This window comes from Pecten maximus, chromosome 1 (assembly GCF_902652985.1).
Source record: "Pecten maximus chromosome 1, xPecMax1.1, whole genome shotgun sequence".
NCBI lineage: Eukaryota > Metazoa > Mollusca > Bivalvia > Pectinida > Pectinidae > Pecten > Pecten maximus.
In genome coordinates, this window is record NC_047015.1 from 17,860,354 (window position 1) to 17,883,964 (window position 23,611).

The 23,611-nt window shown below is 38.5% G+C and overlaps 2 protein-coding genes across 2 annotated transcripts in view; one reads left to right on the top strand and one right to left on the bottom strand.

Moving 5' to 3' along the window:
* On the top strand, positions 1-3,677 carry LOC117326705 (Golgi apparatus membrane protein TVP23 homolog B-like). The gene is made up of 6 exons (XM_033883429.1): positions 1-129; positions 305-459; positions 588-667; positions 963-1,088; positions 1,373-1,501; positions 1,816-3,677. Exons 1-6 carry the CDS (start codon positions 59-61, stop codon positions 1,855-1,857), a joined length of 603 nt encoding a protein of 200 aa, XP_033739320.1. The 5' UTR covers positions 1-58; the 3' UTR covers positions 1,858-3,677.
* The window catches only part of LOC117326696 (pentatricopeptide repeat-containing protein 1, mitochondrial-like), a 24,706-nt gene continuing 4,762 nt past the window's right edge, over positions 3,668-23,611 (bottom strand). The window contains exons 7-11 of the mRNA XM_033883421.1: positions 22,793-22,918; positions 10,708-11,143; positions 9,313-9,429; positions 5,398-5,583; positions 3,668-4,985 (exon numbers count right to left, since the gene is read on the bottom strand). Coding sequence (XP_033739312.1) covers positions 4,809-4,985; positions 5,398-5,583; positions 9,313-9,429; positions 10,708-11,143; positions 22,793-22,918 — 1,042 coding nt within the window. The 3' untranslated portion in view covers positions 3,668-4,808. The remainder of the gene's footprint in view (positions 4,986-5,397; positions 5,584-9,312; positions 9,430-10,707; positions 11,144-22,792; positions 22,919-23,611) is intronic.

Genomic DNA, 23,611 nt, shown 5'->3' on the forward strand with positions numbered 1-23,611 from the left:
ATCCTTCCGCTTCCAACAAGGCAGAAGTGGAGCACAAATAAAAACTATTCGTTATAAAATGGATGCAACGGAGGATGTTACTCTTAACTTTGGCGAAGAAGACGAAATTGACAGAAGACGGCACCTGAAGTGTGTTATAGTATTTTATTCACTAATGAGTTGGCACAACATAATATTGTCATGTAATTTTCAATAACCGTTGCCTAGTAGTCTACTGCCACTGTCAATTTTGTTGGTAAGTTTTATAAGGAAAGTTAAAAAGAAAAAAATTGTTAGTTGGCTACAGAGTATTTTTTTCTTGCAGACACCCTGTTGCCGTGTTCTTTCATGTGATGTTCCGGACCGCAGCTGTTCTGGCTTACTTATTCTGCGGCTGGTTCAGCAATAGCTTCATCACCAATTTTGTCCTCATTGTCATTCTGCTATCCATGGACTTCTGGACCGTCAAAAACATCACAGGTGGGCTTACTTTAGACCTGATATTTCTAAATACTTTGTTGTCTAGCTCTCTATTGATAATATCTATTTTTCTCAGAAAATGATTACAATATATTTAAACAATTGCATGTGTATTTCCCATTTTACAGGAAGATTACTGGTTGGCCTAAGATGGTGGAATTATGTTGATGATGACGGTGTTAGCCATTGGGTATATGAATCCCGGAAAGTAGGTTTCTTAAACAAGTTCCACTATAGTATAAAACATTCACTCACAATGTTTGCAATGTAATAACTTGGGGGGGGGGGGGGGGGGGGGGGGGGGAACTCTCACACAATTGTATAGAAAAACAACTTTATAAACTTGTATCAAGCATGGGCAATATGTAACAATTAAACCTGAGAATGCAATGTTTGAATTTGTAGTGAAGTAACTTCCATTGTATTTAAAGTCGGACTAGAATGTAGTCATTATGTTGCACAAGTGAATAGCTCAATCTAAAATGACAAATTTCGTGTTCCAGGGTGTCCACCAGAAGAAGATAACAGCTGCGGAGTCCAGGATATTTTGGCTTTCACTGGTGGCATGTCAAGTCATTTGGATAGTTTTCTTCTTTGGAACATTATTTACTCTTAATTTTAAATGGTTTGTAAGTATTTTTTAATTTAAAATGATTTGTATGTATTCTTTAATTTTAAATGGTTTGTAAACATTCTAAGGCTTGTATGCAGTGTTTTTGAGGTATCCATATGATAATACATTAATAACATTTCAAAATCGATTTTGTAATATGCCAAAATTGTTAAACACTTGGAATATTACAAAATAGTAATGTTACTGATATTTGATCTGTAGTATTTTTTGATGAAGGCCTACCAAGTTTGTTCATTATACTAGTGTGTGTATAAACTCCTGTGACATGTTTACTTGTAGATGGTTGTGTTAGTGGGGACAATAATGAATGGAGCCAATGTGTATGGTTACATTCGATGTAAATATGGATCAAAGAAGAAGCTGACATCTGTTGCCACAGGATTCCTTGGACGCCAGTTATGGAAGTCGGTCAGTACACTAATCGGCTTTTGTCTTTCATAGTCATCTTATTGTCTTCATTGTTCAGTTGTAAGGAGATTTAATATAAAAAAAATACCCTGAAGTTATTATATTAAAGCTTTAAACAAAAATATATCTGAAAAAAATAAGCTCCTGTAATCTCCCACTTGTTATTAAATAGCTTCCTTCATATTTAACTCCTTCAATATCACTAATTTCTCCCTATCACTTATTTCTCCTTAATCACATAAATTTTATGTAGTCTCCTGCATACCACTCTTGAAATCTTAAACTTACTAAATATGCCAATTTTTGACCTGCAGATGACAACACCAGAGTCTGAGGAGCAGAGTAGCCAAAAATAATTAAGAGACAACCTTTATGTGTAAAGTGACTTAATCTACAAATGGATCCATAAGTAGCCTAGCTTCATCATATGTACCAGGGTGTGTATGGTCAACAGGTTAACCACCATGATGTAGATCGATCAGACATGGCAGAGCTGTTTATCCTGGCACCAGAGTACCAATACTTTGGGCTATTCCAGTTAATATGTACCCCATCCCAGGACTCCAGTTTTTGTTTAGGGGTACCACCTATAGAACTTCTTTGGATACTTTCCTTTATTTGTAATAGAAATAATAGGTAGGAAACCCAACCATGGACAGAAACATTCCATTCTGGAGTCCAAGGGTCAGGTAGATGTTTTAATGGAATAGCCCTTAATGGGTTGGTGGAAAGATCTGACATTTGCGGGAACTTTTTATTTATTTGACTATATTATTGAATTCAAATATTAGTGGATACATGTTATAAGTAAATGTATGTTTTAATGTTGATTTTAAGACAGAAATGAAATCATTATTATCTAAGCCAAACATTTATAGAATATAGCAATATTTCTTTAAGCTGTGTGAACATTGGTTGTGAAAGAGTATTTTAGATGTCTGATACATGTGTAATTTGGTGAAGATATTCTTTCTAACTTTACTCCAATGTAGGGACATGTCTTTGTACTAAGTAAACAATTAACTTATTCTTTATTAATTGTATATACATAATGTATGCATATAATATTTCAAGGTGATGCATTATGACTAGTATAACTACTTGTGTAATAGAATGAACCTGAAATTTTATTTTGAACTTGTGTCATTCCATATATTTACCCTAATTTGTGTGTTGAATTGATTGTATGTAACAGATATAATTAATTAAATTTAAATCACTGCTTCTGCTAGTGATCAAACGTTGGACCTCTGGCTTAGTAGTCTTAACCTCAGACCAATCAAGCTAAAGACAAGATCTTTCTAGCAGAGCAGTATATTGCGGCTAGTATTTACCAGGGTTACATATATACTCCCCCTCCAGGAAAGAACTCCTCCTGGAGTTTTGAGGGGTTACAGCAATGCTTTTGCAAAAGTATAATTCCTGTGTGCCTACATGGGCGCCAATGTAACAAGAGTGCGTGATTATTTAAATTTAAATCACTGCCTCCACTAGGAATCAAACCTGGGCCTTCTGATTTACTAGTTTTATGCTCCACAGATTGAGCTAATGAGAAGATCTCTTTGTCCGAGTGGTATATTTCAGCTAGTATTTTACCAGGGTTATATGTATATTAAGACTTACAGTAGTGATTACCTGAATGAAGTTTGTGGAAGTATGTGTGTTGATCTTTGTTTTATACATGTATGTGTGTAATTAGCCTCTCACTTTCTTGGTGAATACCCTTCCAGTATGCTTTAAAAGGGAAATCCCCACCAGCTGAAGCTAGTAAGACACGTTACTCTCAACTTTTAACTGTGTGTGTTAGGCCTTCATGCATGAAATTGTAGTACATGTATATGTGTTACCCAAATGAGATTTGTGGTAGCTGTATGTTACATAAATGAGATTTGTGGTAGGTGTATGTTTGAAACATGAAGGATATTGTTGTAGGTGTATGTGTGTGCTACATGATAAAAGATTTGTGGTAGGTGTATGCATGTATTATCCAATTGAGATTTGTGGTAGGTGTGTGTATTTCCTGAGGTTTGTGGTATGTGTGTGTATTACCCGACTGAGATTTTGTATGTGTATGTGTGTGTATTACCAGACTGAGATTTTCTAGGTGTATGTGTGTTATTCTTTGGTGACTGTTTTGAGAAGGAAATATAATACCAATACAGAATGTACTACAAAACTCACAGTGTTGTGTTTTAATTTCATATAAATATACATGTATTGTTACAAACAAAATTGTATTTCTTTTAATTCAAAGAGACATTTGTCTTCTGACATATCCTGTTAGAGGAAGGTCATAAAGGAATTTTAGAATGGGTTTCCTTCAATGATTACATGTAGGTATAAAACGTGGTTATCATATGAAAAAGCTTTCAACAGACACATTTGTTTAAAAAGTTTAAATTTTGCAGAGTAAAAGTAAACATGTTGTGTTTCCTTTATTGTGATTTAAATAGCCCACCATCTGACTAAACTTTAGGAGAAATGCAGATTGATCATTATACAACTGTATACAAGGTTCACAACACAACCTCGATACTCCAGGGGTTAGTTCACTTTCACTACACCCCTGGAATATTTCTATCCTTGATACTCCAGGGGCTAGTTCACTCTCTACACCCCTGGAATATGTCATGACAAAGTAAATGAAAGGCACACAACCTACTATTTGATTGGTGCTAGGGAAAAAAACTGACGAATCGCTAGGCTGATGCATTTCTTTTGAAGATTAAAGAGGCGCATCAACCAACTTGCATTTCAAAGAAAGTCAATTTAATGGTATGGTGACCTCAAGATTCGTGTGATGCATATTATAAGTATAAAACTAGTCTTTGTTTTATCTACAAAAGGGCAATGACAGAGCCTTAGATTTTACAGCAACATATCCCAGGGATGCAGTCAGTGAAAGTGAACACAACCCCGAGAGTATTGAGGATAGGCCTGAATAAGGACGGAATATTTCCACACTGTAGGGGTTAGAGGATTGACAGGAATATTGTACAGTACACGTATTATCACAGCAGTGATACGGAGCCTGACAGCAGACTACTGCGGGAAGTTCAGTGTATAGGTATTAGGTAACTCTGGGAGGCTGACTGGAGTATTCCAGGTGTGCAGAGAGTGAAAGTAACCAAAGGATTATTAGGATACACAATACCTAAACACTGACTTTAATGCCTGGGGTCAAACTAGAGTAAACAAACATAATACATAAATAAACTAGTGAAATCAGTTGTAAACCAGTTCAATAACAATACCACTTGTCCTTTGTTGTTTTTCACTGTCCAGACACTGGCCTGTCCTTCCTGAATTATGCTGTTGTTGACATAAGCCCATTACTGCTTGTTAAAGTTTTCTTCTTACGGTAGTTTTCCAACTGATGGGGTTTCTTGGCCATTTTAGTTTTAAGCAGCCACTCTTTATAAAACTCATTGAAATCATCCAAGTCTTCTTCCAAAGCTTTTGATTTGTTTGTTCTATTTTTGCGCTGAAATAGATATAATTTACAGGTACTACTAAGATATGAGCAGTGGAAATGAAATAGCATTAAGTTAATGTATGGCAACCACAGTATTTTAGAAAAAAATAAGTATTCACCAAAACATTGTACCTGTCTAATTTTAATGACACTTTAAAAAAAAAATTGAAGTGTGAAACAAATATACAGTATAGGCCATAAGTAAGAAGTTTATAGAAAGTAGTATTCTTTTATCAGGTTAAAAGTCACTTATAACCTGAAAAAATACAACAATGATAATATAATCTGTTATACTGTATGTAAGATCATTTTATATGCAGTGCTTATATATTAACATGCCGAAGATTGTTTATCAAACAACTACCCTCATCATCTTAAGTCCAGGGGTTATGTTCACTCTGAGAACAAAATCTTGACTCACCTTTTCTACTAATATCTGAGTCCTTATATTTTGTAGGTGTCGTTCAATTGTTCCTAAGAAATGCATATCTGGTTTTATATTCAGATTTTCCATTTTTCGAAGCAGTCTCTTTTTATATTGAAAAGCCCCAGGTGCTTTTCCAATCAGTAAACCAAATGTTTTGATGTCTGGAACCAGACCTGCATTCTGTAAACAAACAAAATACAAATATGACACTGAACTGGTAATCAAACTATAACAAGGTATCACTAAGCTAACTAGAACTGTCGCCAGGATGGCTGACTAATACCCCCGCAATCTGCATGAGTCAATGGTGAATTGGAACTGTTAATTAGAGGCTAACTAAGATAACCCATGCATGCCAATATTTGTGAAATTCAGAATGTCTGAAATATGTGTTGTTCACAATAAAGAGAATTCCGTGACCAGTTGCCATAGCAACCATAATTTTGAGAAAAAGAAAGTGGCATGCACATCTACACATGGTCCTCTATATTTGTGTGAAGTTTCATTGAAATCGGCCCTTCGGTTTAGGAGAAGTTGTCCAGACAAACTTAAAGTTATGGCTCTTATCGGAAAACCTGTTTATAGTGACAAGTTGCCATAGCAACCATAATTTTGAGGAAAAGAAAGTGGCATGCACATCTACACTTGATCTATAATATTTGTGTGAAGTTTCATTGGAATCGGTCCATCGGTTTAGGAGGAGTTGTCGGGACAAAATGTGTCTACAGACGGACGGACAGACCACCTGATTCCAGTATACCCCCCCTAACTTCATTGCGGGAGTATAATTACCCTCCACAGTATTATAACAAGGTATCACTGAACTGATTACCCTCCACAGTATTATAACAAGTTATTACTGAACTGATTACCCTCCACTGTATTATAACAAGGTATCACTGAACTGATTACCCTCCACAGTATTATAACAAGGTATCACTGAACTGATTACCCTCCACAGTATTATAACAAGGTATCACTGAACTGATTACCCTCCACAGTATTATAACAAGGTATCACTGAACTGATTACCTTCCACAGTATTATAACAAGGTATCACAGAACTGATTACCCTCCACAGTATTATAACAAGGTATCGCTGAACTGATTACCCTCCACAGTATTATAACAAGGTATCGCTGAACTGATTACCCTCCACAGTATTATAACAAGGTATCGCTGAACTGATTACCCTCCACAGTATTATAACAAGGTATCGCTGAACTGATTACCCTCCACAGTATTATAACAAGGTATCACTGAACTGATTACCATCCACAGTATTATAACAAGGTATCACAGAACTGATTACCCTCCACAGTATTATAACAAGGTATCGCTGAACTGATTACCCTCCACAGTATTATAACAAGGTATCGCTGAACTGATTACCGTCCATAGTATTATAACAAGGTATCACAGAACTGATTACCCTCCATAGTATTATAACAAGGTATCACTGAACTGATTACCCTCCACAGTATTATAACAAGGTATTACTGAACTGATTACTTTCCACAGTATTATAACAAGGTATCAATGAACTGATTACCTTCCACAGTATTATAACAAGGTATCACCAAACTGATTACCCTCCACAGTATTATAACAAGGTATTGCTGAACTGATTACCCTCCACAGTATTATAACAAGGTATCACTGAACTGATTACCATCCACAGTATTATAACAAGGTATTACTGAACTGATTACCCTCCACAGTATTATAACAAGGTATCACTGAACTGATTACCCTCCACAGTATTATAACAAGGTATCACTGAACTGATTACCCTCCACAGTATTATAACAAGGTATCACTGAACTGATTACCCTCCACAGTATTATAACAAGGTATCGCTGAACTGATTACCCTCCACAGTATTATAACAAGGTATCACTGAACTGATTACCCTCCACAGTATTATAACAAGGTATTGCTGAACTGATTACCCTCCACAGTATTATAACAAGGTATCACTGAACTGATTACCCTCCACAGTATTATAACAAGGTATCACTGAACTGATTACCCTCCACAGTATTATAACAAGGTATCACTGAACTGATTACCCTCCACAGTATTATAACAAGGTATCACTAAACTGATTACCTTCCACAGTATTATAACAAGGTATCGCTGAACTGATTACCTTCCACAGTATCATAACAAGGTATCACAGAACTGATTACCCCCCACAGTATTATAACAAGGTATTACTGAACTGATTACCCTCCACAGTATTATAACAAGGTATCACAGAACTGATTACCCTCCACAGTATTATAACAATGTATCACCGAGCTGATTACCCTCCACAGTATTATAACAAGGTATCACTGAACTGATTACCCTCAACAGTATTAAAACAAGGTATTACTGAACTGATTACCCTCCACAGTATTATAACAAGGTATCACTGAACTGATTACCCTCCACAGTATTATAACAAGGTATCACAGAACTGATTACCCTCCACAGTATTATAACAAGGTATCACTGAACTGATTACCCTCCACAGTATTATAACAAGGTATCACAGAACTGATTACCCTCAACAGTATTATAACAAGGTATCGCAGAACTGATTACCCTCCACAGTATTATAACAAGGTATCGCTGAACTGATTACCCTCCACAGTATTATAACAAGGTATCACTGAACTGATTACCCTCCACAGTATTATAACAAGGTATCGCTGAACTGATTACCCTCCACAGTATTATAACAAGGTATCGCTGAACTGATTACGCTCCACAGTATTATAACAAGGTATCACTGAACTGATTACCATCCACAGTATTATAACAAGGTATCACAGAACTGATTACCCTCCACAGTATTATAACAAGGTATCGCTGAACTGATTACCCTCCACAGTATTATAACAAGGTATCGCTGAACTGATTACCCTCCATAGTATTATAACAAGGTATCACAGAACTGATTACCCTCCATAGTATTATAACAAGGTATCACTGAACTGATTACCCTCCACAGTATTATAACAAGGTATTACTGAACTGATTACCTTCCACAGTATTATAACAAGGTATCAATGAACTGATTACCTTCCACAGTATTTTAACAAGGTATCGCTGAACTGATTACCCTCCACAGTATTATAACAAGGTATCACAGAACTGATTACCCTCCACAGTATTATAACAAGGTATTACTGAACTGATTACCCTCCACAGTATTATAACAAGGTATCACAGAACTGATTACCCCCCACAGTATTATAACAAGGTATCACTGAACTGATTACCCTCTACAGTATTATAACAAGGTATTACTGAACTGATTACCCTCCACAGTATTATAACAAGGTATCACTGAACTGATTACCTTCCACAGTATTATAACAAGGTATCGCTGAACTGATTACCTTCCACAGTATTATAACAAGGTATTACCGAACTGATTACCCTCCACAGTATTATAACAAGGTATTACCGAACTGATTACCCTCCACAGTATTATAACAAGGTATTACTGAACTGATTACCCTTCCACAGTATTATAACAAGGTATCACTGAACTGAATAGTAGAAGTACTACCCATAAAGGGTTATCTGTTGATGAAAATGGATAGATCACCAAATTGGCCATGATCGTCTTAAGATGTGACCCAAAAATATTTTTGTTAACATTGTCCTTTCCTGGTATCAGCTAAACCCTTGTGGTGGAATTTGTGAGGAGGCTTAAAATGTAAGTTACTGACAGAAAACTTAATTATTTAAAACATTTCAAAATGTCTGCAATAGCCCCATGTGGAATTTTAAATCAACCAAAGAATGGCAAACCAATTGAAATTGAGAAGATTTTTAAAATGTCAAAAGTGCTTTGACATCTAGACTTTTAACACAGAACAGACAGGCAGATAAAATAATAAGAATAAATACCTCCATGGATTCAAGGATCTCTTTGGCATCCTTTGGATCCCTTGTACAGAATATTAGACTTCCATATGTCTGCTTGTTGGGCACAACATCGTATTTGGAAAACAGCTGTAAAACAGCCTGAAAAGACATTAAAATGTATTCTCCATAAGTTCTACTAACAAATAACCTTGTTCATTTCCATACAATTGTGGATCCTGTGGTTGGGGGTTGGGGTTGTGGGGTGTTGGGATTGGGGGGGGGGGGGGGGGGGGGCACTCTTCACTTTTGTATACACTTACATTTTGTAAAAGCAACTTTCTTTCAAGTGAGATTTACTTTTGTGAATAAAAACAAATTTGTGAAAGTTAATTGCTGTGAACCATATTTTTTTGTATAATATATAGATATATATATAGTAATAATAATAAAAAACACAAACCAGAAATTGGGGGGGGGGGGGGGGGGGGGGGGAGGGCACTCTTCACTTTTGTATACACTTAAAAGCAACTTTCTTTCAAGTGAGATTTACTTTTGTGAATAAAAAAAATTGTGAAAGTTAATTGCTGTGAACCATATTTTTTTGTATAATATATAGATATATATATAGTAATAATAATAAAAAACACAAACCAGAAATTGGGGGGGGGGGGGGGAGGGCACTCTTCACTTTTGTATACACTTAAAAGCAACTTTCTTTCAAGTGAGATTTACTATTGTGAATAAAAAAAATTGTGAAAGTTAATTGCTGTGAACCATATTTTTTTGTATAATATAGATATATATATAGTAATAATAATAAAAAACACAAACCAGAAATTCACACTAGCGCTTTCACATGCTTTGAGAGCAAGCTCTTCAGGTGTGTTATATATATATATATCTCTTGTTTTCATTATCAGTACTTGTTTCCCTAGCCATTGTAGGACTGACATGACTATCTAATGACAACACATACTGATCGTAGACAATACATGTATAGACAATACAGTCTGGTTCTATTGTTTATTTTTCTATTCATTTGTGTTTAAGATATTACCACATTTATAGGTGTTTACCTGTACAACTACGTACATTTATATTGTCATACATGAAACTGTAGTGTAAAGTGAAAATACAACTATACTGGTATTCTGTCTCACAAGTTAATCGCCACAACCTTAAAAACAGAAATCGTAAAAATTTGGTAGCATCTACAGAAAATTGGTTAACAATATCATTTATGACTTTTTACACTAGTTGTAGCCAAGTTGTAAATGAATCCAATTTGTCCTGGATAAACGCCTTATCATAAATGCCCTTTATTATCCTACACATGTACAGGTTCATAAATGCAGAGGGGGAACCCTTAAAGGAATTTAGGACCCAACTTCAATGCTTAAGCACAAACAAAGAAATGAAGACATTGAGTACATATACCTTTGCATCACTGTAAGTCTCCCGATGAGATTTACTTCGTATAAGTGCGTTGAGAAATGTGGAGTCTGCCTTTATGTTTCCTTCTGCAAGTGCTGACAGAATGATCTCTTCATCTTCCTTTCCTCGTATCATTTCTACCAACCATGTCAACACGGTGATGTCTGGACTAACCTTGTCAGCCTTCATCCTATGTAGAAATCCCCTAACACCACCCATTAACATAAGTCTATCTCTACTTTCTGACATGTTACCAAGAGAAACTACTTCAGAGAAAGTCTCCTTTGGATTCAATAAATCTGGAAATGTTGCTACTGTACAAGGCTTTTCATGAGACTGGACCATTGCCACAGAAGGCTGAGGTGCGTGGGACAAAGAAGTATCATCAGAACATTGTCCAGTATGTAGTTCTAATTGTGATTCTCTTCCTTGTTTGTTTCTGAAAAACACAGCAGATTTCACATATATGATTACATATACATTCAAGATTCTAAATTACTCTCCAGGTACACATATATATCTATAGGCAGCCAAGTCTCCCGGTACACATATATATCTATAGGCAGCGAAGTCTCCAGGTACACATATATATCTATAGACAGCCAAGTCTCCCGGTACACATATATATCTATAGGCAGCCAAGTCTCCAGGTACACATATATATCTATAGGCAGCCAAGTCTCCAGGTACACATATATATCTATAGGCAGCCAAGTCTCCAGGTACACATATATATCTATAGACAGCCAAGTCTCCAGGTACACATATATATCTATAGGCAGCCAAGTCTCCCGGTACACATATATATCTATAGGCAGCCAAGTCTCCAGGTACACATATATATCTATAGGCAGCCAAGTCTCCAGGTACACATATATATCTATAGGCAGCGAAGTCTCCAAGTACACATATATATCTATAGGCAGCCAAGTCTCCAGGTACACATATATATCTATAGGCAGCCAAGTCTCCAGGTACACATATATATCTATAGGCAGCCAAGTCTCCAAGTACACATATATATCTATAGGCAGCCAAGTCTCCAGGTACACATGTATATCTATAGGCAGCCAAGTCTCCCGGTACACATATATATCTATAGGCAGCCAAGTCTCCAGGTACACATATATATCTATAGGCAGCCAAGTCTCCAGGTACACATATATATCTATAGGCAGCCAAGTCTCCAGGTACACATATATATCTATAGGCAGCCAAGTCTCCCGGTACACATATATATCTATAGGCAGCCAAATCTCCAGGTACACATATATATCTATAGGCAGCCAAGTCTCCCGGTACACATATATATCTATAGGCAGCCAAGTCTCCAGGTACACATATATATCTATAGGCAGCCAAGTCTCCAAGTACACATATATATCTATAGGCAGCCAAGTCTCCAGGTACACATGTATATCTATAGGCAGCCAAGTCTCCCGGTACACATATATATCTATAGGCAGCGAAGTCTCCAGGTACACATATATATCTATAGGCAGCGAAGTCTCCAGGTACACATATATATCTATAGGCAGCCAAGTCTCCAGGTACACATATATATCTATAGGCAGCCAAGTCTCCAGGTACACATATATATCTATAGGCAGCGGAGTCTCCAAGTACACATATATATCTATAGGCAGCCAAGTCTCCCGGTACACATATATATCTATAGGCAGCGAAGTCTCCAGGTACACATATATATCTATAGGCAGCCAAGTCTCCAGGTACACATATATATCTATAGGCAGCCAAGTCTCCCGGTACACATATATATCTATAGGCAGCGAAGTCTCCAGGTACACATATATATCTATAGGCAGCCAAGTCTCCAGGTACACATATATATCTATAGGCAGCCAAGTCTCCAGGTACACATATATATCTATAGGCAGCCAAGTCTCCCGGTACACATATATATCTATAGGCAGCGAAGTCTCCAGGTACACATATATCTATAGGCAGCGAAGTCTCCAGGTACACATATATATCTATAGGCAGCCAAGTCTCCAAGTACACATATATATCTATAGGCAGCGAAGTCTCCAGGTACACATATATATCTATAGGCAGCCAAGTCTCCAAGTACACATATACATCATGTATATCTATAGGCAGCCAAGTCGCCCGGTACACATATATATCTATAGGCAGCCAAGTCTCCAGGTACACATATATATCTATAGGCAGCCAAGTCTCCAGGTACACATATATATCTATAGGCAGCCAAGTCTCCAGGTACACATATATATCTATAGGCAGCGAAGTCTCCAGGTACACATATATATCTATAGGCAGCCAAGTCTCCCGGTACACATATATATCTATAGGCAGCCAAGTCTCCCGGTACACATTTATATCTATAGGCAGCCAAGTCTCCCGGTACACATATATATCTATAGGCAGCGACGTCTCCAGGTACACATATATATCTATAGGCAGCCAAGTCTCCAGGTACACATATATATCTATAGGCAGCGGAGTCTCCCGGTACACATATATATCTATAGGCAGCCAAGTCTCCAAGTACACATATATATCTATAGGCAGCCAAGTCTCCAGGTACACATATATATCTATAGGCAGCGAAGTCTCCAGGTACACATATATATCTATAGGCAGTGAAGTCTCCCGGTACACATATATATCTATAGGCAGCCAAGTCTCCAAGTACACATATATATCTATAGGCAGCCAAGTCTCCAAGTACACATATATATCTATAGGCAGCCAAGTCTCCAGGTACACATATATATCTATAGGCAGTGAAGTCTCCCGGTACACATATATATCTATAGGCAGTGAAGTCTCCCGGTACACATATATATCTATAGGCAGCGGAGTCTCCAAGTACACATATATATCTATAGGCAGCCAAGTCTCCAGGTACACATATATATCTATAGGCAGCCAAGTCTCCAGGTACACATATATATCTATAGGCAGCGAAGTCTCCCGGTACACATATATATCTATAGGCAGCGAAGTCTCCAGGTACACATATATATCTATAGACAGCCAAGTCTCCAAGTACACATATATATCTATAGGCAGCCAAGTCTCCAGGTACACATAAAGTCTCCAGGTACACATACATATCTATAGGCAGCCAAGTCTCCAGGTACACATATATATCTATAGGCAGCCAAGTCTCCAGGTACACATATATATCTATAGGCAGCCAAGTCTCCAGGTACACATACATATCTATAGGCAGCCAAGTCTCCAGGTACACATATATATCTATAGGCAGCCAAGTCTCCAGGTACACATATATATCTATAGGCAGCGAAGTCTCCAGGTACACATATATATCTATAGGCAGCCAAGTCTCCAGGTACACATATATATCTATAGGCAGCCAAGTCTCCAGGTACACATATATATCTATAGGCAGCGGAGTCTCCAAGTACACATATATATCTATAGGCAGCCAAGTCTCCCGGTACACATATATATCTATAGGCAGCGAAGTCTCCAGGTACACATATATATCTATAGGCAGCAAAGTCTCCAGGTACACATATATATCTATAGGCAGCCAAGTCTCCCGGTACACATATATATCTATAGGCAGCGAAGTCTCCAGGTACACATATATATCTATAGGCAGCCAAGTCTCCAGGTACACATATATATCTATAGGCAGCCAAGTCTCCAGGTACACATATATATCTATAGGCAGCCAAGTCTCCCGGTACACATATATATCTATAGGCAGCGAAGTCTCCAGGTACACATATATATCTATAGGCAGCGAAGTCTCCAGGTACACATATATATCTATAGGCAGCCAAGTCTCCAAGTACACATATATATCTATAGGCAGCGAAGTCTCCAGGTACACATATATATCTATAGGCAGCCAAGTCTCCAAGTACACATATACATCATGTATATCTATAGGCAGCCAAGTCTCCCGGTACACATATATATCTATAGGCAGCCAAGTCTCCAGGTACACATATATATCTATAGGCAGCCAAGTCTCCAGGTACACATATATATCTATAGGCAGCCAAGTCTCCAGGTACACATTTATATCTATAGGCAGCCAAGTCTCCAGGTACACATATATATCCATAGACAGCGAAGTCTCCAAGTACACATATATATCTATAGGCAGCCAAGTCTCCCGGTACACATTTATATCTATAGGCAGCCAAGTCTCCCGGTACACATATATATCTATAGGCAGCGACGTCTCCAGGTACACATATATATCTATAGGCAGCCAAGTCTCCAGGTACACATATATATCTATAGGCAGCGGAGTCTCCCGGTACACATATATATCTATAGGCAGCCAAGTCTCCAAGTACACATATATATCTATAGGCAGCCAAGTCTCCAGGTACACATATATATCTATAGGCAGCGAAGTCTCCAGGTACACATATATATCTATAGGCAGTGAAGTCTCCCGGTACACATATATATCTTTAGGCAGCCAAGTCTCCAAGTACACATATATATCTATAGGCAGCCAAGTCTCCAAGTACACATATATATCTATAGGCAGCCAAGTCTCCAGGTACACATATATATCTATAGGCAGTGAAGTCTCCCGGTACACATATATATCTATAGGCAGTGAAGTCTCCCGGTACACATATATATCTATAGGCAGCGGAGTCTCCAAGTACACATATATATCTATAGGCAGCCAAGTCTCCAGGTACACATATATATCTATAGGCAGCCAAGTCTCCAGGTACACATATATATCTATAGGCAGCGAAGTCTCCCGGTACACATATATATCTATAGGCAGCGAAGTCTCCAGGTACACATATATATCTATAGACAGCCAAGTCTCCAAGTACACATATATATCTATAGGCAGCCAAGTCTCCAGGTACACATAAAGTCTCCAGGTACACATACATATCTATAGGCAGCGAAGTCTCCAGGTACACATATATATCTATAGGCAGCCAAGTCTCCAGGTACACATAAAGTCTCCAGGTACACATACATATCTATAGGCAGCCAAGTCTCCAGGTACACATATATATCTATAGGCAGCCAAGTCTCCAGGTACACATATATATCTATAGGCAGCGAAGTCTCCAAGTACACATATATATCTATAGGCAGCGGAGTCTCCCGGTACACATATATATCTATAGGCAGCGGAGTCTCCCGGTACACATATATATCTATAGGCAGCCAAGTGTCCAGGTACACATATATATCTATAGGCAGCGAAGTCTCCAGGTACACATATATATCTATAGGCAGCGGAGTCTCCCGGTACACATATATATCTATAGGCAGCCAAGTGTCCAGGTACACATATATATCTATAGGCAGCCAAGTCTCCAGGTACACATATATATCTATAGGCAGCAAAGTCTCCAGGTACACATATATATCTATAGGCAGCCAAGTCTCCCGGTACACATATATATCTATAGGCAGCCAAGTCTCCAGGTACACATATATATCTATAGGCAGCCAAGTCTCCAGGTACACATATATATCTATAGGCAGCCAAGTCTCCAGGTACACATATATATCTATAGGCAGCCAAGTCTCCCGGTACACATATATCTATAGGCAGCGAAGTCTCCAGGTACACATATATATCTATAGGCAGCCAAGTCTCCAGGTACACATATATATCTATAGGCAGCCAAGTCTCCAGGTACACATATATATCTATAGGCAGCGGAGTCTCCCGGTACACATATATATCTATAGGCAGCCAAGTCTCCAAGTACACATATATATCTATAGGCAGCCAAGTCTCCAGGTACACATATATATCTATAGGCAGCGAAGTCTCCAGGTACACATATATATCTATAGGCAGTGAAGTCTCCCGGTACACATATATATCTATAGGCAGCCAAGTCTCCAAGTACACATATATATCTATAGGCAGCCAAGTCTCCAGGTACACATATATCTATAGGCAGCGAAGTCTCCAGGTACACATATATATCTATAGGCAGTGAAGTCTCCCGGTACACAATATAATCATAGGCAGCCAAGTCTCCAAGTACACATATATCTATAGGCAGCCAAGTGTCCAGGTACACATATATATCTATAGGCAGCGAAGTCTCCAGGTACACATATATATCTATAGGCAGCGGAGTCTCCCGGTACACATATATATCTATAGGCAGCCAAGTGTCCAGGTACACATATATATCTATAGGCAGCGAAGTCTCCAGGTACACATATATATCTATAGGCAGCAAAGTCTCCAGGTACACATATATATCTATAGGCAGCCAAGTCTCCAAGTACACATATATATCTATAGGCAGCCAAGTCTCCCGGTACACATATATATCTATAGGCAGCCAAGTCTCCAGGTACACATATATATCTATAGGCAGCGGAGTCTCCAAGTACACATATATATCTATAGGCAGCCAAGTCTCCCGGTACACATATATATCTATAGGCAGCCAAGTCTCCAGGTACACATATATATCTATAGGCAGCCAAGTCTCCAGGTACACATATATATCTATAGGCAGCCAAGTCTCCCGGTACACATATATATCTATAGGCAGCGGAGTCTCCCGGTACACATGTATATCTATAGGCAGCCAAGTCTCCCGGTACACATGTATATCTATAGGCAGCCAAGTCTCCAGGTACACATATATATCTATAGGCAGTGAAGTCTCCAGGTACACATATATATCTATAGGCAGTGAAGTCTCCAGGTACACATATATATCTATAGGCAGCCAAGTCTCCCGGTACACATATATATCTATAGGCAGCGAAGTCTCCCGGTACACATATATCTATAGGCAGCGGAGTCTCCCGGTACACATATATATCTATAGGCAGCCAAGTCTCCCGGTACACATGTATATCTATAGGCAGCGAAGTCTCCCGGTACACATATATATCTATAGGCAGCCAAGTCTCCAGGTACACATATATATCTATAGGCAGCCAAGTCTCCAGGTACACATATATATCTATAGGCAGCCAAGTCTCCAGGTACACATATATATCTATAGGCAGCCAAGTCTCCAGGTACACATATATATCTATAGGCAGCGGAGTCTCCCGGTACACATATATATCTATAGGCAGCCAAGTCTCCAAGTACACATATATATCTATAGGCAGCCAAGTCTCCAGGTACACATATATATCTATAGGCAGCGAAGTCTCCAGGTACACATATATATCTATAGGCAGTGAAGTCTCCCGGTACACATATATATCTATAGGCAGCCAAGTCTCCAAGTACACATATATATCTATAGGCAGCCAAGTCTCCAAGTACACATATATATCTATAGGCAGCCAAGTCTCCAGGTACACATATATATCTATAGGCAGCGAAGTCTCCCGGTACACATATATATCTATAGGCAGTGAAGTCTCCCGGTACACATATATATCTATAGGCAGCGGAGTCTCCAAGTACACATATATATCTATAGGCAGCCAAGTCTCCAAGTACACATATATATCTATAGGCAGCCAAGTCTCCAGGTACACATATATATCTATAGGCAGCGAAGTCTCCCGGTACACATATATATCTATAGGCAGCGAAGTCTCCAGGTACACATATATATCTATAGACAGCCAAGTCTCCAAGTACACATATATATCTATAGGCAGCCAAGTCTCCAGGTACACATAAAGTCTCCAGGTACACATACATATCTATAGGCAGCGAAGTCTCCAGGTACACATATATATCTATAGGCAGCCAAGTCTCCAGGTACACATAAAGTCTCCAGGTACACATACATATCTATAGGCAGCCAAGTCTCCAGGTACACATATATATCTATAGGCAGCCAAGTCTCCAGGTACACATATATATCTATAGGCAGCGAAGTCTCCAAGTACACATATATATCTATAGGCAGCGGAGTCTCCCGGTACACATATATATCTATAGGCAGCGGAGTCTCCCGGTACACATATATATCTATAGGCAGCCAAGTGTCCAGGTACACATATATATCTATAGGCAGCGAAGTCTCCAGGTACACATATATATCTATAGGCAGCGGAGTCTCCCGGTACACATATATATCTATAGGCAGCCAAGTGTCCAGGTACACATATATATCTATAGGCAGCGAAGTCTCCAGGTACACATATATATCTATAGGCAGCAAAGTCTCCAGGTACACATATATATCTATAGGCAGCCAAGTCTCCAAGTACACATATATATCTATAGGCAGCCAAGTCTCCCGGTACACATATATATCTATAGGCAGCCAAGTCTCCAGGTACACATATATATCTATAGGCAGCGGAGTCTCCAAGTACACATATATATCTATAGGCAGCCAAGTCTCCCGGTACACATATATATCTATAGGCAGCCAAGTCTCCAGGTACACATATATATCTATAGGCAGCCAAGTCTCCAGGTACACATATATATCTATAGGCAGCCAAGTCTCCCGGTACACATATATATCTATAGGCAGCGGAGTCTCCCGGTACACATGTATATCTATAGGCAGCCAAGTCTCCCGGTACACATGTATATCTATAGGCAGCCAAGTCTCCAGGTACACATATATATCTATAGGCAGTGAAGTCTCCAGGTACACATATATATCTATAGGCAGTGAAGTCTCCAGGTACACATATATATCTATAGGCAGCCAAGTCTCCCGGTACACATATATATCTATAGGCAGCGAAGTCTCCCGGTACACATATATCTATAGGCAGCCAAGTCTCCCGGTACACATATATATCTATAGGCAGCCAAGTCTCCCGGTACACATGTATATCTATAGGCAGCGAAGTCTCCCGGTACACATATATATCTATAGGCAGCCAAGTCTCCAGGTACACATATATATCTATAGGCAGCCAAGTCTCCAGGTACACATATATATCTATAGGCAGCCAAGTCTCCAGGTACACATATATATCTATAGGCAGCCAAGTCTCCAGGTACACATATATATCTATAGGCAGCCAAGTCTCCCGGTACACATATATATCTATAGGCAGCGGAGTCTCCCGGTACACATGTATATCTATAGGCAGCCAAGTCTCCCGGTACACATGTATATCTATAGGCAGCCAAGTCTCCAGGTACACATATATATCTATAGGCAGCCAAGTCTCCCGGTACACATATATATCTATAGGCAGCCAAGTCTCCCGGTACACATGTATATCTATAGGCAGCCAAGTCTCCAGGTACACATATATATCTATAGACAGCCAAGTCTCCAGGTACACATATATATCTATAGGCAGCGAAGTCTCCAGGTACACATATATATCTATAGGCAGCCAAGTCTCCAGGTACACATATATATCTATAGGCAGCCAAGTCTCCAGGTACACATATATATCTATAGGCAGCCAAGTCTCCCGGTACACATATATATCTATAGGCAGCCAAGTCTCCAGGTACACATATATATCTATAGGCAGCGGAGTCTCCCGGTACACATATATATCTATAGGCAGCCAAGTCTCCAGGTACACATATATATCTATAGGCAGCCAAGTCTCCAGGTACACATATATATCTATAGGCAGCGAAGTCTCCCGGTACACATATATATCTATAGGCAGCCAAGTCTCCAGGTACACATATATATCTATAGGCAGCCAAGTCTCCAGGTACACATATATATCTATAGGCAGCCAAGTCTCCAGGTACACATATATATCTATAGGCAGCCAAGTCTCCCGGTACACATATATATCTATAGGCAGCCAAGTCTCCAGGTACACATATATATCTATAGGCAGCCAAGTCTCCAGGTACACATATATATCTATAGGCAGTGAAGTCTCCCGGTACACATATATATCTATAGGCAGCGGAGTCTCCAGGTACACATTTATATCTATAGGCAGCGGAGTCTCCAGGTACACATATATATCTATAGGCAGCGAAGTCTCCAAGTACACATATTTATCTATAGGCAGCGGAGTCTCCAGGTACACATTTATATCTATAGGCAGCGGAGTCTCCAGGTACACATATATATCTATAGACAGCCAAGTCTCCAAGTACACATATATATCTATAGGCAGCCAAGTCTCCAGGTACACATAAAGTCTCCAGGTACACATACATATCTATAGGCAGCCAAGTCTCCAGGTACACATATATATCTATAGGCAGCCAAGTCTCCAGGTACACATATATATCTATAGGCAGCCAAGTCTCCCGGTACACATATATATCTATAGGCAGCCAAGTCTCCAGGTACACATATATATCTATAGGCAGCCAAGTCTCCAGGTACACATATATATCTATAGGCAGCGAAGTCTCCCGGTACACATATATATCTATAGGCAGCCAAGTCTCCAGGTACACATATATATCTATAGGCAGCGAAGTCTCCAAGTACACATATATATCTATAGGCAGCGGAGTCTCCAGGTACACATTTATATCTATAGGCAGCGGAGTCTCCAGGTACACATATATATCTATAGGCAGCGAAGTCTCCAAGTACACATATTTATCTATAGGCAGCGGAGTCTCCAGGTACACATTTATATCTATAGGCAGCGGAGTCTCCAGGTACACATATATATCTATAGGCAGCGGAGTCTCCAGGTACACATATATATGTATAGACAGCGAAGTCTCCAAGTACACATATTTATCTATAGGCAGCGGAGTCTCCAGGTACACATATATATCTATAGGCAGCGAAGTCTCCAAGTACACATATTTATCTATAGGCAGCGGAGTCTCCAGGTACACATATATATCTATAGGCAGCCAAGTCTCCAGGTACACATATATATCTATAGGCAGCCAAGTCTCCAGGTACACATATATATATATATAGGCAGCCAAGTCTCCAGGTACACATATATATCTATAGGCAGCCAAGTCTCCAGGTACACATATATATCTATAGGCAGCCAAGTCTCCAGGTACACATATATATCTATAGGCAGCGGAGTCTCCCGGTACACATATATATCTATAGGCAGCGAAGTCTCCCGGTACACATATATATCTCTAGGCAGCGAAGCAATGACGACAGTGCAAGTTAAAAGGTAAAATTTTAGACAATACACCACTCTGTAAATTCAAATACATGTACATGTATTGTGACAATACAATTTACCTGGTTACTTTACATAAAATCAGAAAATCAGAAAAAAATAGTTTACCTGTTCATCCCTTTCCAAAACAGAAAACTTAAACTAGTATTATAAAATAATAAAGAATATTTATCTCAATATAAGTGTCCTTTACTGTTACCTTAGAGAAGTATCATACCTCTGTATAAAGAACCCCTTACTTTTGTTTGTGTGACATACCTCTATATAAAGAACCTCTTGCTTACCTCTTTTGTTGTGTGACATACCTCTGTATAAAGAGCCCCTTACTTTTGTTTGTTACAAACCTTTGTATAAAGAACCCCTTACTTTTGTTTGAGTGACATACCTCTGTATAAAGAACCCCTTACTTTTGTTTGTGTGACATACCTCTGTATAAAGAACCCCTTACTTTTGTTTGTGTGACATACCTCTGTATAAAGAACCCTTTACTTTTGTTTGAGTGACATACCTCTGTATAAAGAACCCCTTACTTTTGTTTGAGTGACATACCTCTGTATAAAGAACCACTTACTTTTGTTTGAGTGACATACCTCTGTATTAGGAACCCCTTACTTTTGTTTGAGTGACATACCTCTGTATAAAGAACCCCTTACTTTTGTTTGAGTGACATACCTCTGTATAAAGAACCCCTTACTTTTGTTTGTGTGACATACCTCTGTATAAAGAACCCCTTACTTTTGTTTGAGTGACATACCTCTGTATTAGGAACCCCTTACTTTTGTTTGAATGACATACCTCTGTATAAAGAACCCCTTACTTTTGTTTGAGTGACATACCTCTGTATTAGGAACCCCTTACTTTTGTTTGAGTGACATATCTCTGTATAAAGAACCCCATTACTTTTGTTTGAGTGACATACCTCTGTATAAAGAACCCCTTACTTTTGTTTGTGTGACATACCTCTGTATAAAGAACCCCATTACTTTTGTTTGAGTGACATACCTCTGTATAAAGAACCCCATTACTTTTGTTTGAGTGACATACCTCTGTATAAAGAACCCCTTACTTTTGTTTGAGTGGCCTGTGAGACTTCTGAGGCTGTATCTGTTCCAGATCACCGTAATATCTCTTTGGTGGACATTCATGTTGTAAACTTGTCTGTTGATGTGTTGTCATTTCAGATGTTTTAATTCTGTATAATGATAATTTTTATGTACCATGTTTAGCGAGATATTTTCAGATATTCATCTGAAACTATACTTAATTGTGTTTACACAATTTATATAAGTTATATAAAAATATCATTCACATTAGTCCAGATAGAAACATTACACGCATGAGGTCTAATGTGGGAGGAAACCAGAGAAAAATTCACAAGGTCAGAAAGGTCAGCTGTATCTGTTCATATCCAATCAGGAAATACATCCTGATCACATCAGTAAAAAGGCAAGTATATAATCTCAGCCATCTCCCAAAAAACATAACACTGAGCTGTTAGGGAAAAAATTGAGACCAGAGGGGTCTTGGTGTTAATCATCGTAAACATTTGAAAAGTTCTTTGTATCTTTTCTTTCTTTTTCTCTTCATTATCTGTGGTATTGACAGTTGAATCAACAGTAACATTTTGTCAAAACACACTTGTCTGATGTCTTGTTTGCCAACCTTTCCTCCTTGTCATTCTCAAATTAAATATAACAATAAAGAATCAAGGAGTACCTACAAATTAAATTTGAGAAAGTTTCAGTCTGCACTGTCTGAAAAAATTGTAGTTAATAATGTTTCACTATCAAAAACCATGATGGTGATACATTCAACTGTCAGCTAGAGTAAGGTCATGTATCCAACTGTCAGCTAGAGTAAAGTTATGTATTCAACTGTCAGCTAG

Excerpts from the sequence above, each read along its gene's own strand:
- LOC117326705 (XM_033883429.1), top strand. The coding sequence starts at position 59 with ATGGATGCAACGGAGGATGTTACTCTTAACTTTGGCGAAGAAGACGAA. Across the intron at positions 668-962 it reads GGGTATATGAATCCCGGAAA|GGTGTCCACCAGAAGAAGAT; the intron begins GTAGGTTTCTTA and ends TTCGTGTTCCAG. Across the intron at positions 1,502-1,815 it reads GACGCCAGTTATGGAAGTCG|ATGACAACACCAGAGTCTGA; the intron begins GTCAGTACACTA and ends TTTGACCTGCAG.